Source organism: Sycon ciliatum, chromosome 1 (genome assembly GCF_964019385.1).
Source record: "Sycon ciliatum chromosome 1, ocSycCili1.1, whole genome shotgun sequence".
NCBI lineage: Eukaryota > Metazoa > Porifera > Calcarea > Leucosolenida > Sycettidae > Sycon > Sycon ciliatum.
In genome coordinates, this window is record NC_088643.1 from 56,126,474 (window position 1) to 56,141,556 (window position 15,083).

At 48.7% G+C, this 15,083-nt stretch overlaps 1 protein-coding gene across 2 annotated transcripts; it reads left to right on the plus strand.

Moving 5' to 3' along the window:
• Positions 1 to 1,002: 1,002 nt before the first annotated feature.
• LOC135804456 (uncharacterized) lies at positions 1,003 to 15,083 on the plus strand. 2 transcript variants are annotated; one of them, XR_010551066.1, is made up of 8 exons: positions 1,003 to 1,462; positions 7,635 to 7,772; positions 8,045 to 8,214; positions 8,485 to 8,572; positions 8,903 to 9,033; positions 11,261 to 11,365; positions 12,140 to 12,357; positions 13,435 to 15,083. XR_010551066.1 is itself a non-coding variant. In XM_065318328.1 (7 exons), the coding sequence occupies exons 1-7, from the start codon at positions 1,121 to 1,123 to the stop codon at positions 12,267 to 12,269; spliced, it is 1,104 nt and encodes a 367-aa protein (XP_065174400.1). In that variant the 5' UTR covers positions 1,003 to 1,120; the 3' UTR covers positions 12,270 to 12,631. The 2 variants fall into 2 exon arrangements, 1 of the variants encoding a protein (XP_065174400.1); XM_065318328.1 differs by lacking the exon at positions 13,435 to 15,083 and having other exon boundaries at positions 12,140 to 12,631.

Sequence of the window (15,083 nt, forward strand, 5' to 3'; positions counted from 1 at the left end):
GAGTACGGATTGACGGCACAATGTGCAATGTGTGTACAAGATTCGTGTCGTATGACCTACAGACAGGACACCACCTCCGCAATACGACCACGGAAGGACGAGATGGTGGGGCGCTCTCGCGGTACTGCAGTGCGTTAGTGGAATAGTGAAGCTTATTCAACGTTTGTCGTACAGGTCTCTGCATGGATTGCCGGGCTGCTGCTGTCTGATCAAGATTGAAAGATAGTTTTCCAAGGACTGGTATAATTATGCCTGTGCAGAGATGCAGGGCTCTACTCCGCCCACAATACAAGTATTATCATACGGGTAGACATATACATACCGGTAGGAACAAGATGATCCACTCGGGAGGAGGGGGACTCTGGATACTGTACTCTGTAGTATCCGATAGTGGTACTGGAAAGGGTCATCTGACACCATAAACGCATAACAACAGACATCACACATTTTTTGTTGTTGTACTCATGGTACTTGTAGTTTGTAAAATTTAATACTAGTACAGTCGTCCCTCTCTAATCCGGCACTTTATAATCCAGCACCCTCGATAAACCAGCACAATTTTCAGTAGCCAAATGTCCTCTTCATGCACATTGCAGCAGTAGATTAGATTTGTTAATCCAGCACCCTCCCTAATCCAGCAGATTTCCGTGGCACAAATGGTGCCGGATTATAGAGGGACCACTGTAGTAGTAGTAGTACAGTAGTCGTACCGAGACTCTGACTTCCAACAACACACATGGGAAACGAGACTGTATCGTGGCAGGGTCGACGTCAGGCTCAGTCCTAGACCTAGATCCTGTTGATGTTGACTCTTGTATGTCTTGTGTAAGTGGCGTGCTGCATGCTGTCGAAGCAACGCCATTCACAGCGACCAGTGTTTTCACAGCTGATGACACCCAGATGGCAGATGCAGGGGAATATCGAATCAATGATCCTGGAGTCTGGGGTAGCTCGTATCTACATGTGACTAGACTGGGATGGGGCATGATAATAGTCAACAAAATGAATATTATTGAACTTTGAAGACAGCGTTCCTAACTCGATAGGTTTGTGGGTGAAGGAAGCGGAATTTCAAACGGTGAACATTTTACTGTAGCCACTACTAGCGTAGTGGACCAAGATGATTCGCTACAAAGCCAGCACTGCCCTAGTTGGGCGTTGCAGTACGTTTCTGGCTAGATTCCCTGTGGATGGTCAGCAACATTGCGGGTACAACACAGTAGCAGGGTCCATTGAATATCAGGCAAGAAGAGCTTCAAAACGGTTTGTACACAGCCCTCAACTGCATCCACAACAGCGTTTTCCTGCAGCTCAATGGCAGCAGATTCGTAGCAACTGTACGGCGGAAAACGCGTCCGCTACCAGCGCTAGTGCTTCGCCGATAGCTCTTCCGGACGATCTGCGGCAGCGATATGACGAAGACGGCTATGTCATCATCCCCGACTTGCTCAGCAAACAACAGGTACATACATTATGTATGCATGTATAATTATTATAATAATCTTTTCAAAACAGCTGTGTATGTGTGCACGATGTGTAGACCCGGGTGCTCGAATCAGAGACAGGGTAACAAAACTGAAACAGCCTGAAATTGTACCTAAAGCTTGTTTCGATTTCGTTTAGTTTTCACAAATACCATCAAGATACGGCCCTCTAACGGTACGCCAAATTTCAGCGCTGTCCGGTAAACGGTTTTTGAAAAACTCGCGACCACTTTTTGCTGGGTCCTTGATTCGGAGGAAATGGGTCACACCGCGACGAAAAGGCCACGAGGAGGCCTGGCTAAAAAGACTAGACTCACCCGAATAACAATATCCAGGCAGACAATTACACAGACCAAATGTTCAAGTCTCAACATCCATGGCTGCGACACCCAAACATGAGTATTCACCATCCAAATTTTAGGTTCCACCATGTCTTGATTTTCTGGCGGGAAAGCTGCAGCAAGAAAAGGAGACGATCCGACACCACCACACTGGCACCCATGTCTTTGTCTGAGTCTCCACCGATCCTGGAGAAACTTCTTCTCCGCGCCATGAACGAACACAAAAAGCACTCCAAGGTACAAAATATGCTCAGATCGCTCGTGTTGAAGATGGAAGACGCAATAAAAGCCGTCCAGGGGGGGAGCTTCCATCCGTGTGGCCAGTGAGCAGCACAATGTAAAGACGTCAACCCTCTACGGCCGAATAACTGGCAGAACTCACATTAGAGGCCGCCCGTCAATTATTCCAAGGGAGTAGGAGAAGCTATTGTCGAACTACGCTAAGTCAATGGCTGATATGGGGTTCGGCTTGAGTAGAGGTAAGCTAGGCAGCAACTGCTGCTCATGTAACTATTCAAAACACGTGCACGTGAATTTGAATGATTTGGGCACGAAATCGTATGCATGCATTTGAAGCAAGCCCGTGCACAGCAATCCCTGCATGCGCGCACTATGTACATGTACGCACGTCCAAGGACCCGTGCATTGCGCACTTGGTAGTAAGTCACAGACACATACCAGTAATAGCATAGCGTATATTCATAGGGCTTGACGAAAATGAATATACACTGTACAGGTAACAATAATAATGTTAAATGACAATCGCGTTTCGAGGTCTATGGATTGACCAACTTCCCAGCATGCAAAGGACATTTGAGTAGGCAGCAATCGAGAGAACCTAGTGGAGATGAATCCGAAAACCCTGCACCAAAACATAACATTGGCATAGCGGCCAAAGCCACTACAACCACACCACGTACATTACTAGTATACCCCCTTCATCGTTTTCATGGCATTTAGGTCAATAAAATGTCAATACAATGTGTAAATTAAAATAATTGTTTCCTCTCTTGTACTATGCTACAGCATCCGTACAAGCCCTGGCAGCTGATTTAGTGAGACGTGAGACAGGCCAGCAATGTCCCAGTGTAGGGAAAGGCTGGTGGCGAGGATTCAAGCGCCGAAATCCCGAGATTTGCGTGAGACGGCCACGTTCCCTCGAAGAGGCACGGGCCAGGAACGCCAGTGCAGATACCCGTCACCAGCTCTACGACGTCCTGGAGAAGACAATAGGTACACGTACAAGCTTCAGCCAAATCAGATTTGGAATTGCGGCGAGAAGGGTTTCAACCCGGATCCCCTACCCAGTAGTATCGTGGCCAGTCAGACCAGCCGGGCAACACATCAGCAGCACCGGAAATCACATGATTGCATCACGGCCAATGTGTGTGTGCGTGAATGCAGCCGGCAACTGCATGCCACCGCAAATAACCTATAATAGAAAGCAGTTGTCACCTGCACTTGCTGCAAATGGGCCGCCGGGTGCTGTGTGCAGCACCAGCAGCAGTGGGTCGATGGACAGCGACCTGTTCCAGGACTGGTTCACCAACGTCTTCCTGGCCAACACCAGCCGGGACACGCCGCAGCTCCTCATCATGGACAGTCATGCCAGCCATCTGAAGGTAGCAACGTTGGACATGGCCAGGAGCAGCAATGTGATCTTCCTTGCCCTGCCGTCGAAGACAACGCATGTCTTGCAGCTGCTAGACAAAGCAGTGTCCAGCAGCCTTGGCCAGCATTATCAGTCGGTGTCAGCTGCAGCCCGTCTGGTTAAGCCTGACCACAAGCTAACAATTGGGCACTTCCCCAAGATTTTCACCGAGGTGTGTGTGAAGGCGGTCACCCCGGCAAACATTCTGGCCAGCTTTAAACAAACTGGCATTAGTCCACTGGACCGCCTCACTGTTCCGCCTGCTGCTCTTCTGCCGTCGACTGTCCATGTGGCCACAGCCCAGCCCGAAGCCAACGTTACTACCCCTGAAGACAGTGACGATGATCTGGTAGCACAGGAGCCTGACATTGCTGGAGCCTGACATTGCTGGAGCCTGACATTGCTGGAGCCTGACATTGCTGGAGCCTGACATTGCTGGAGCCTGACATTGCTGGAGCCTGACATTGCTGGAGCCTGACATTGCTGGAGCCTGACATTGCTGGAGCCTGACATTGCTGGAGCCTGACATTGCTGGAGCCTGACATTGCTGGAGCCTGACATTGCTGGAGCCTGACATTGCTGGAGCCTGACATTGCTGGAGCCTGACATTGCTGGAGCCTGACATTGCTGGAGCCTGACATTGCTGGAGCCTGACATTAGAAAATTCACTGATTCACACTGTATACGTATACTTGGCGCACGTTAGAAAATCCGTTTCTCACCTCATGAAATCATTCGCACACAACCTCTATAGGCGATGTAGATGTTAGTGTATGGGAGCTACAGTGCATCAAGATAGTGCAATGTTGGGAAGGGTAATGTAAAAGGCGAAGATGCAATACATCACGTCATGTGAAGTGAAGTGACAGGTCCGGTTTTTATAGCGTGTGTGTGTGTGTGTGTCCCATATGGTGCAGTGGTATGTGCAGCAATTTCCAATCGATAGGTTGCGGGTTCGATTCCCGATGATTATGGTCACACACGTCTTTCTTCTCAGACTCCTCCTGACTTTTCTTTCATTCTCCTGGGTGATTACCAACAGCCAGTGCATGCCAGAGTATGTGGTGTGATGTGTGTGCGGGAAAGAAAATGGAAAAGACCAAAAAGTAGGGATTCACTGGCCAGAAAAATCCACTTCATAGCTATGTGGTGTAGACCAGGCTGAATAGTGGCGGTCAATTCTTCAGCCTTGCAAGCTGTTGAATGGTGCAATCCCGGCACAAGTTGCTATGGCTTCTGCTATAGCATCACTATCATCGCCTCTAGCGATGGGCGTCCAATGGTCCAATGGTGTGTGTGTGTGTCACTGTGTGTGTGTGTGTGTGTGTGTGTGTGTGTATGTGTATGTGTGTGTGTGTGTGTGTGTGTGTGTGTGTGTGTGTGTGTGTGTGTGTGTGTTTATCGTAGCAATCACTATACACCTCCGTTACTCCAGATTGAAATCCACTCACTAAAATACGGAAAGGATGAAGTATGACAGGATGCAATAACACACTAGAGTTCTTGAGGTTCAGAGCAACTCATGTCGAACGAGAATTTTGACCGTTGAGCTCGGGTGCAAACCAAAACAAGTATCGTGACAAGCTGGCTCTTCAGTGTTCTGCATGGCACAGTCTTATCTTCATCTATATCTTCTGGTGATGTTAGTGCTCCAAACTCAGTCTTCACATCCTCTGGTTCCACAGTCTCCACAAGCGAAGCATTTCGGCGCCTTTCCACTGCCTCTGCATTATGTACAATGACCTAATTGCCTGTGCTCTGGATGAAAGGAAGTATCTAGCTTCTCTCAGCTGCAGCCCCTGGGCTGGAGAGGCCCCTTGGCCCTGTCTGTCCCCGGGGAAAATCGCGGAAAAAATCGCAAAAAACGCGGCAAAAAACACGGCATAATATGGCATAATTTGCGGTAAATATGCGGTAAATATTGATATCATCTCGTGGCGGCAAGTTTGCAGTTGATATGAGGCCATTTTCAGTGAGTATGTAGTGAAATCAATCAGTTACACGTCTCTGGTGTAAGCACTCGTCATATTTGAGTACAAAGCCGCCACGATGAGACGTTGCTGACCGAACAGTGCACTGTGTGTACGTGTAGTGCAACAAAAAAGTTCAAAAAACGCGGGAAATGGCAGAAAACGCAGTCTTTTGAAAAATCGCAAAAAACGCGGAAAAAACGCGGCCGCGGAATCGCGATTTTCCCCGGGGACAGCCCTGTGCTGGAGAGGCCCCTGTGCTGGAGAGACCCCTGTGCTGGAGAGAACCCTGTCTTGGAGAGACCCCTGTGTTGGAGAGGTCCCTGTATTGGAGAGGTCCCTGTATTGGAGAGACTCCTGTGTTTGAATAAGCCCCTTATACGGGCAATCACAGAACATGACATCACTGACCTGACACAACAAACAAAGAAAACGAAAAAGAAAACAAACAAAAAATTTAAATACTTGTAAAAAGAAAATGAAACCGGTTGACAATCTCCACACAATGACAACTCCGTTCAAGATAGTCTGTTAGATCAGTCTGTATCCGTTACCCGTGTTAGCTAGTTACCAACAAGCCGGGCTTAAAAAACAGGAACATCTGGAGAGGCGTCATTCATCCCCCTATGCCAGGGAAAGTGTGTGCGCCCCCCCCCCCCCCCCCCTCTCCATGAGGACAGCCAGCCGTCGATAGAACGCAGTAGCAGCACTGCCCATACCGCCAGTTGTTGCTAGGACAAGTGGAGTGAAACTCGCCTTCTCCACCTCTCGCACTCGTTCAGCATAGTGGCGTTGCTTTTCGGCTTCGTGCTTGTTGAAAGCAGATTGGATGTGGGCCGACCGGTTTGAAGGTGCATGTGGGTTGAATACCCTTACATAAAAAAAGCAGCGTTCAAACTGTCCGCCCCACACCCCGCCTGCCACAATGTCAAGCCGTGCCTGGTCAGTAGATATTGCTGTCCAATGGCGAAACCGCTCACCAGTGATTGCCTGAAGATGAGGCTCCACCGCAACGTTATTTGCCACTCTCCAGAGCATGCTGGCGGTGACGTCACGTACCTCACAGTGGCGTAATGTTGGAAACCACCCTTTCGGCAAGAAAAGGCGTGGTACAGATCAAAACTGGCCCCACAGGCACAGCTACTGGGAAGACCGGTCAATGGCCAGCCATACCGAAGGGCAATGCCATCCCGGAACTCACCCTTGGTCAGAGCAAATCCGCGGCGCTTCATCGGCCGGCAAGTCAGCCAACTAGATGTTCCAGGCTGGGAGGCCAATTGACCAGAATAGGAAAGTTCTGCTGGCGCTGCCGCAAGGAAATCAAGCACTTTGCTCTTCGTAGAACGTCTGTTTGCTGCCGACAACTTGCGCTTCGCGGCGGAACGAACACAATCCAACATGTCGCCAAGGGGAGCCTGAGAACAGATACGTTCCACCAGAGGTGCAGTAATGGTGTTCGATGTTGTGTACTGGTGGTTTAGAGTGGTGGGGACTACAATGCCCAAGCCACCGTGTCGTCAAGGAAACCATTTCCCTCTCCATTTCATTAGGGTGGTATCCAGTTTACACGGTGTTGGAGAGACCCCTGTGCTGGAGAGGCCCCTGTGTTGAAGAGATCCCTGTGTTGAAGAGACCCTTGTGTTGGAGAGACCCTTGTGTTGAAGAGATCCCTGTGCTGGAGAGACCCCTGTGTTGGAGAGACCCCTGCCACGGTGCTGGAGAGACCCCTGTGCTGGAGACTCGTGGAGAGCCTGTGACCCCTGTGCTTTAGGCTCACAGTGGCTCAAGTAGACGGCCACACACTGTTTGGAAGCCGCATCATCAGTGTCCTGCAGCTCAATGCCTCACTGGTCGGCTACCGGCATGCTTTCTATCCCTGGCAACTCTGTTTAAATATCCCGTGACGCTTCAGTAGTAGCTCTGAGGGTAGATGGTTAGTTGTGGCGGTGTGCTGTGGTGTGCCATCAAATACACATCTATAGCTGACCGAGGGTTCCACAGCTCACTCTCAAGCTCAGGCTACAATCTTGAGCACCTTCAGAGATGGACCGGTTGTGCGGCCGCTCAACTTCACCATAATCGTATGCAGCCTTTACAGAGCCATCCTAGGATGTTTGATCCCCTGCACCCCCTGCATCTCTATCTATTTTTATAAACGGTTTTCTTCGTTTCTGTTCGGCTTTCTCAGGTAACGAGCCTGATGGATGAAATGGAAGCAATATGTCGCGGGCTGAGAGGAGACATTCCCGGTGTACAGGTTACTAATGACAGTATGTCACGTACGGAGGTGCTGAAGAAATACTTGTGCATTCACTTTCCGCACAAGGTATGTACAAATGGAGGCTGTGCATTTTTCGACTTTTCAGGGTGGTGTGATAGAGGTGGCCCCAAGCAGAGTACGTAATGTTGTTGTCTGCGTGTCCTTCCCGGAATTGTTTTAAAAGACACGGGCAATATCACATTTCATAAGTCATGGGGTGGCTGCATCTAAAGGTGGTAGGGCGAATACCGTAGCGACCGTCGTAGTAATGTTATATTGTACGAGACATATCTGACTATGAACTGTTGGAGTCTCTGGATGGGCTGCGTGTTCCATAGATTTCCACAGTTATCCGTGATCTGACCAGGGAGAGCAACACGGTAGCGGTGCTGCAGAAGCTGCTGGGACCCAACATCAAGTGCATGCAGACAATGATGTTCATGAAAGCGTCCGGCAAGCCTGGCCAAGCCTGCCACCAGGATGAGTTCTACATTCCCACAAGAGACCGGTAAGTTTGCTCTGCGGTGCAGTATCAACTGATGTGTACACGTCCATTCATGTGTGTCTGCTATAGTTGCTACATCCTCTCTGTATATCCATTTTAAGTCATGATAGAGCCTGTTTATGCAGCTTCAGCTTTTTAGTTTTCAAAATATTTCCATTTTCTATGTGGCAATGTCAGGATAGTTACAGTTTAACTCAGGAGTGTTGCTGCAATTCAGTGATATTAATTAAGCCATGACTGGTGCTTGTGTCCCTGTGTGGCCGACGACTCAAGGTCTTTGTGCGCCTCCTGGATTGCACTGGACAATGTGACGATAGAGAACGGCTGTGTGTGGGTAATCCCGGGCTCGCATCGACCTGGAGTGAGTAATCATCTTTTAGGAATTCCTAGCATACTGAGCCAATGTAGCAATAAGGCCTGATGCGTGGGCATGTTACTTATTTCTGCTCGTAACCAACTTATATTTTCGACTTGTGCTATAGGTGATTGAGAAATGAGCTCTGGGTACCATCAATCACTCGTTGCAGGACCGCAGATGTTCTGCACACACATGTACAATCTAGAACCGTCATCAATCAATATACTGGTACATGTATTATCAACTTCGAAGGTGGTGTTCCCGCTATGAATTGTTCCCGACTTCCTACACAAGGTTTGTCTCTTATGCTTTGCTTCCTCATCGTTGCATCAGATCATCTGGCCGGCGAAGCAGCACAATGACGAGCGCTTTGACTTTGCGGATGCCAGCTACGGATACCCGTATTCCGAGGCGGACTTCATACCCGTGCAGCTTCCAGCCGGGTCTGCCGTCTTCTTCAACGGGTGAGTGCAAGGTGACGCTTCAATATCATCATGGTGATAAGCTTTTCCTGGTTGGCTAGTCTCATTAGCAATACACGCCAGCATCCGACAATAAGTCATGGTCTAGTTTGTGTACATTGTAGGTGGGATCTAACCCGGCCACTAACCAGTAGTGAGCACACCGGTTTGCAGGAAGATTTCGGGAAATGTGTTATTTTGCATCTCATAAGAAACAGTTCAACGGTTGCGCTCTTCTTTGTGAGTAATTTAGCAATTAGCACCTATGGTCAGTGTTGGTGGCAGCACTGTACATAGCGGCAGTGAACTAAGTCCCTGACATGCAGTTGGTGGCTAAGGGTGCATGACAAGTGGGGCGTATAATTTAAGTCTGTACCGAGTACGTGTCTTGTGTGTGCGTGGATGCACCTGCTGCTCATGTGTGCGTTAATGGGGCAATCACGTGCGCACACGCGCGCGCACACATGCACACAGACACACACACATATACACACACATACACGTGCACACCTGTTTGCCGTGGTCATGTGCAGTGTGCTCAGTACAGAGGAGACTGTGACTTCATATCTGCGGCACCAGTTCGATGACACTGGCAGTGAGTGACACTGGGTAATAGAACTGCAACTGTGTGCAGTCTGCCGGGCAGGCCTAGTGCAATGTGCCGCCGTAGTAGTATGGACCAGGACATGCACATCCTGTCAGGCTGTGCATGTGCCGTGAAGCACTGCATGCAGCCTGTCCGTGTGCACTGGAGTGGAACACATTGCAACAGAATCACCATACACCCCTCACATCTCTGTGGCGGTGAATTAAGAGAATATCCCGCTTTAGATTTATAATGTGCCACTGCTCATGGATGTGTCACTCCACACGGGTAAACATAGATCGTCGAACCTTATGCCGGATGCTGGGAGTCGAGAAAATGCTCCAGTTTGGTATCTGGGCAAGGCAAAGGAAGCCCTTGGAGTATGCCACAGGGGGGTAACCACACGCTGTGGTGCTTCCTGGAACGCGTGAAGTTGTACCGTTGTACGTGCTGGGACTGAGGCATGGCTCCACCACAACCGATACTTATAACTGTAGCAACTGTTTGACGTTGCCTCGTGACATGTGTTAACGGCCAATGTGTCATGGCTGAATATGTCGCCCCAACTCAGTCGGTCAAGCAAACACAGTGACACCATGGCAGTTCATTCCAGTGCCTCGCTGATGCAACTATGTTTGTTATGACCACTGTTTATTGGATCATCCTACAGGTGCTAAATCCCCTGCACCTTTATGCGTAACAAGCACACACACACACACACACACACACACACACACACACACAATGTTATCATACTCCAAGCGTAGGGAACACAATGGTACCGTGACATCTATTGACTTAGTGGCCACAGTTCAAGTGTATGAGGGCCTGGGATGTATTGGGATAGGCATGTAGCTGTGAAGACAAGTATCGCAATGCACTGCGTTGCATTGGCATTGGCATTGGCTACTCTGCAGAAATACTAGCATAGACAGAATTACAAGATGTGGCACCAGTTATCATTGTACAGGAGGTGTCATTCATTTTCTGTAATATCTTCTGCTGAAGCCCCGAACTGAGGCCAGATTTGAGTTAATCTTTGAAGTCGCCTTGATGTGCATGTGTGACGTTATGTAACCGTGAAAGTGACATTCGTCTTGTTTGATCTTGAGGATGGCATTGGGTTAGCCATGCATGCAGGTACACAATTGTACAGCCGAATGTACTGCATTTGTGGTTATGTACGGACCGGAGACAGCAGTGCACTTTGCTCTGTTCATCTTCTCCCAACAACGATAGGTTAAAGTCCTCCATGACAACAGAGTGTAGCTCAACCCCGGCCAGTGCGGAAAGCCATTGAAGTTAGACGCTATATAAATATTGTGCATATGTGACACCAGTCTGTGCATGCACGTCGAAGCAACCATCACAGGCATGCGTTACACAGCAGTGCAGGTCTAGCAAAGTCGTTTTCACCTTCCTTCAATCAAATCCACTCATCACTTCTATAGTTACACCAGTACACTACATAGCTCTGTACATGTAAGGTGCTACACTACATTATCATAGCTCTGTACATGTAAGGTGCTACACTACATTATCATAGCTCTGTACATGTAAGGTGCTACACTACATAGCCCTGTACATGTAAGGTGCACCGTAGTGTGAATTTCAGTGACCATTCTGGACCTTTTCTTTGCATAGGTATTTGCTTCACCGATCGCTACCGAATAAGTCGCACGGTTTTCGCAGAGCCTTTGCCAACCACTACATGAGGGCAGAATCCTTTTTGCCGTGGACGAATGATGGGTAAGCTCCACTATACTGTGTTCTCCATCCATATTCATGCACTCTGCCGGTGCCCATGTTGCCATGCAGATGATACTTGCTGCTCCGTGCAATCTCTTAGATAGGTGACTGCAGCTGCATGCCCAAAGTGCATACCCAGAATGGCAGCAGCATATGGCGCAGTGCGTATACATATCCCATTCGTTTAGGCTATGGTCAAGAGTCCACAACCCCAAGCGTGCGCAACTGGGGTCTGGCTGCTGTAGGCCCACTGCGCGGCGGAATTCCAACATTACGTCATGCCGCTGAGGCACAGCTGTACAGAACTCCGCATTCCGCGGTGCTTGGAACCAGGGAGTAGTACAAGCGCAATGACCGTGTACGTCGTTTTTGACGTAATGTTGGAATTCCGCCGCGCGGATCCCCATGTACAGAGTTGCACACTCTTTGGGTTATGGACTCTTGCTATGGTGTATCTAAGACGAGTTTGGACGCTTCTTGCAGCTTCATAATATCCAATTAAGTCGTGGGCTAACAGCCACACCTCAAATTGCACTTTTTGAGTAGAATGCCGTGCAATTTGAGGTGTGGCTGTTAGCCCACAACATGATTGTATCTATTTGACATAATTATAGATGCGAGTCATGCGACATAATCTAAACTGATGAGTCTAACCTATTGTAATCGCGTGTAGTTTATACTTCAAGTACTCTACTCTTGACCGTATGCTAGTGAACCTGTGATTTCTCCCACTATGCATGTGCATGTCCGGGTGTGTGTTTGTATTATGCACAGGCGCTTTGACATCAAGGATGACATGAGGGACTTCCTGCTGGTGTCAGGCATTGATCCCTATGCGGACTTCAAGCCCATGCAGAGTTTCACGAAGCCGTTTCTGCGTGGCGAGACTGCTGCAGCCGCTTAGAAGGAAGGTGGTTGTGTGCCAGTACTGTACTAGTGCGGACGCCTCGGTGTCACTTTGGGCAGAACGCAGAGCCGGTTTACTTACTGACCTATACAGGGGCGTACGCCGCTCGCCTCCAGGAGTGGTTCCCTTGCCAACTGATGAACCAACATTCCACACAATTGAAGTGCTGTTTTTCGTATCCTACGGAGTTTCTGCATATTCTCTTCAGACTGGGTGAAATTAACATCCACAAGCTGCTGGAAGATGTCATTGCTACGCATTTTTGATTTTTTTTAAACTGAACTTTCCCCGTTTTATGGATGTTTTGTTCAGCATGACGATTGCATGCAGTCTTGAAAGCTGGCTTAGTAAGTTTCGAATCATCTGGAGCAAACATCACACAGGGCAAGCAGAAGCCACCATTGCACGCTGGTCAAAAGACTACGCAGGGTAACTCCTCCAACAAGGATAGTTGAAAGCGGCGCTGTTTGCCATCCGTCTGGACACGCCCTGGGAATGAAATCCTTCGCCTTCGGTGGCGCACAATGATTGTCGATGACGGAAATCTTTTCCGTGTCCGGCAAATTTCGGGGGACTGGATTCCACTGTGGACGTAGACGTTCAGAATATCCCTTCCAACACGCTCCCATGTCACTGAAGTAAGTTTTGGATGATCCAGCAGCTTCCGACAACGGTCACTCTACAGCTTCGCCGACGATTTCTTCCTCAGCGCTGCTCGTTGCATGCAGACTTCGCTTGCAAGTCAGGTGCGTCTGCATTCTCATCTATCGCTTGACCTGAATATAGCGTTGGCCCTCTGGATGTTCACACTTCTTTTCCACAAAGCGAAAGCATCGTCGAAAACACGACCAACTTTGTCAAAACAAACTGGAAAGGAAAATTTGACTCGGAGATCGAGGAATCCGGCAATGTAAAGTAGCGACTTTGTTGAACCCAGTTCAGTCAGTAGACTCATGGCCCAGTCTACGCTGTGTCCCAGTCCCAGCACCACTTTTACACCTGGGCTAGTCACCGGTGCACCATCCTCGCGGCCTCGGACCATCAGGCGGACTCCAGGCATGCACTGCGAGCGCTGGGCCTGGATCAAAAAATTCTCCGCACCCATATCGAATTTTTTTACTGGTTCCCGGGCATCCCGGGAACCGCCCTGTGTACGCCCCTGCTATACTGCATGCGCGTGTTGCATGGGACAGCTTGTATTTCAGTGCGCTCCCGTTGCTTGCCGTTGCATACCGTGTCACCTTCCTTTACAGCTTTCTCAAAGGTTGTGTGGAGCTCCTGAGTGGTGAGTAAGGGCATCCTTCCCTTGCTGCTTTCTGCCACAGTGCATGTGCGTGTACAGGTATGTGTGTGTGTGTGTGTGTGTGTGTGTGTGTGTGTGTGTGTGTGTGTGTGTGTGTGTGTGTGTGTGTGTGTGACAGTGTGTGTGTGTGTGTGTGTGTGTGTGTGTGTGTGTGTGTGTGTGTGTGTGTGTGTGTGTGGTGTATGTGTGTGTGTCTGTGTGCGCGCTGGTAGGCTTAGCGAATCCAAATCGTGAGAACGTTTTATGCCCACTGCTCGTGGGCATATTGAATTGATTACTTGATTAATTTTTCAGCCAATCATTATATTAATCTACCAATCCTACCGGTAGTAGGACCAAAAACTCTAAATCAGCGCAATGAATGTGTGCGCTGCACGCATGTGTATACATGTCTGCAAATATGTTAGTCAGCAACAGGCAACTTAATCTCTAATAATTACCTGTATGCCACAGGGAACTTTCACCCACTGCTTTACCGCGTGAATCCAAACTCATATTCAGCGGGTCATCAGTATCAATATTATCAAGAGTACAAAACCCCTGGGGCTATGTGCTCTTGATAACTATTGTCAACATACTCAGAACTCTATCGATACTTGGATTCATAGACTCCGCCGTAGCATTGCTGTTGAGGAAGTAATTCGCGATCAACCATCCTGCATCGTAGATCTACATGATTGTATTATGATCTACATGATTGTATTATGAGCAAGTCGGGACTCACGGTGTGAGTTCTCGGCAGACAGTAGTCAGTAGGTCTACCACCGTGCGTGTCAAGTCGACGAGTTGCTAGACTGCAAATCATCAGCATGTGTCCTCCGCCAGTCAGTGCACTTTAATTTATTAGAGGGCCACACGGGACAGAAGACGGCTCGTTTGCCCGCTCTCACACTACGCTCCCATCTCGCTCCACAACCGGGATAGGACGGTAAAGTTAGTTTCCCGCCTCATCTCCACCCAGGAATCTTCCTCCTTTTGCCAGCAGTTGTGCTGTGTTGAGGAGCACATAATCATGATGATTGCCCGAGATGTCCCCTTGAAGACAAAAGCTGGCAAGTTATCATCAGTCTCTGTGGTCGATATTCACTCCTCCTTCACTATAATGCTAGTCAGTGACTATCTCTATTGTTATTGTGTCTGGGGTCGAGACTACTAACTCTTGATTCTACCAAGAATATAATAATAGCCATCTCCTACATGACAGTGTCATGTACTGGTATTAGTCCGGCACCCAATATACATTGTAGATTAGTTATCATCATGGTATTATGTAAGCCTTGTTTGGTAGATCGGTTGACAGTACAGTATGTTGCAAGAGGTTCGAGTCCTGGTGGGTCTAGCATTTTTTCCCTTTTTAGACACTTCAACATCTCCTTCTCTTCTTTCTTTTCACCTCCAATGTAAACTTGACACCATCCACACCACGTCTCACTAACTTTAATGTCACACTAATATCACGCTATGCTACTTTCCTGGGCATAAGTTTGTAGCCAGAAGAGTACAGATAA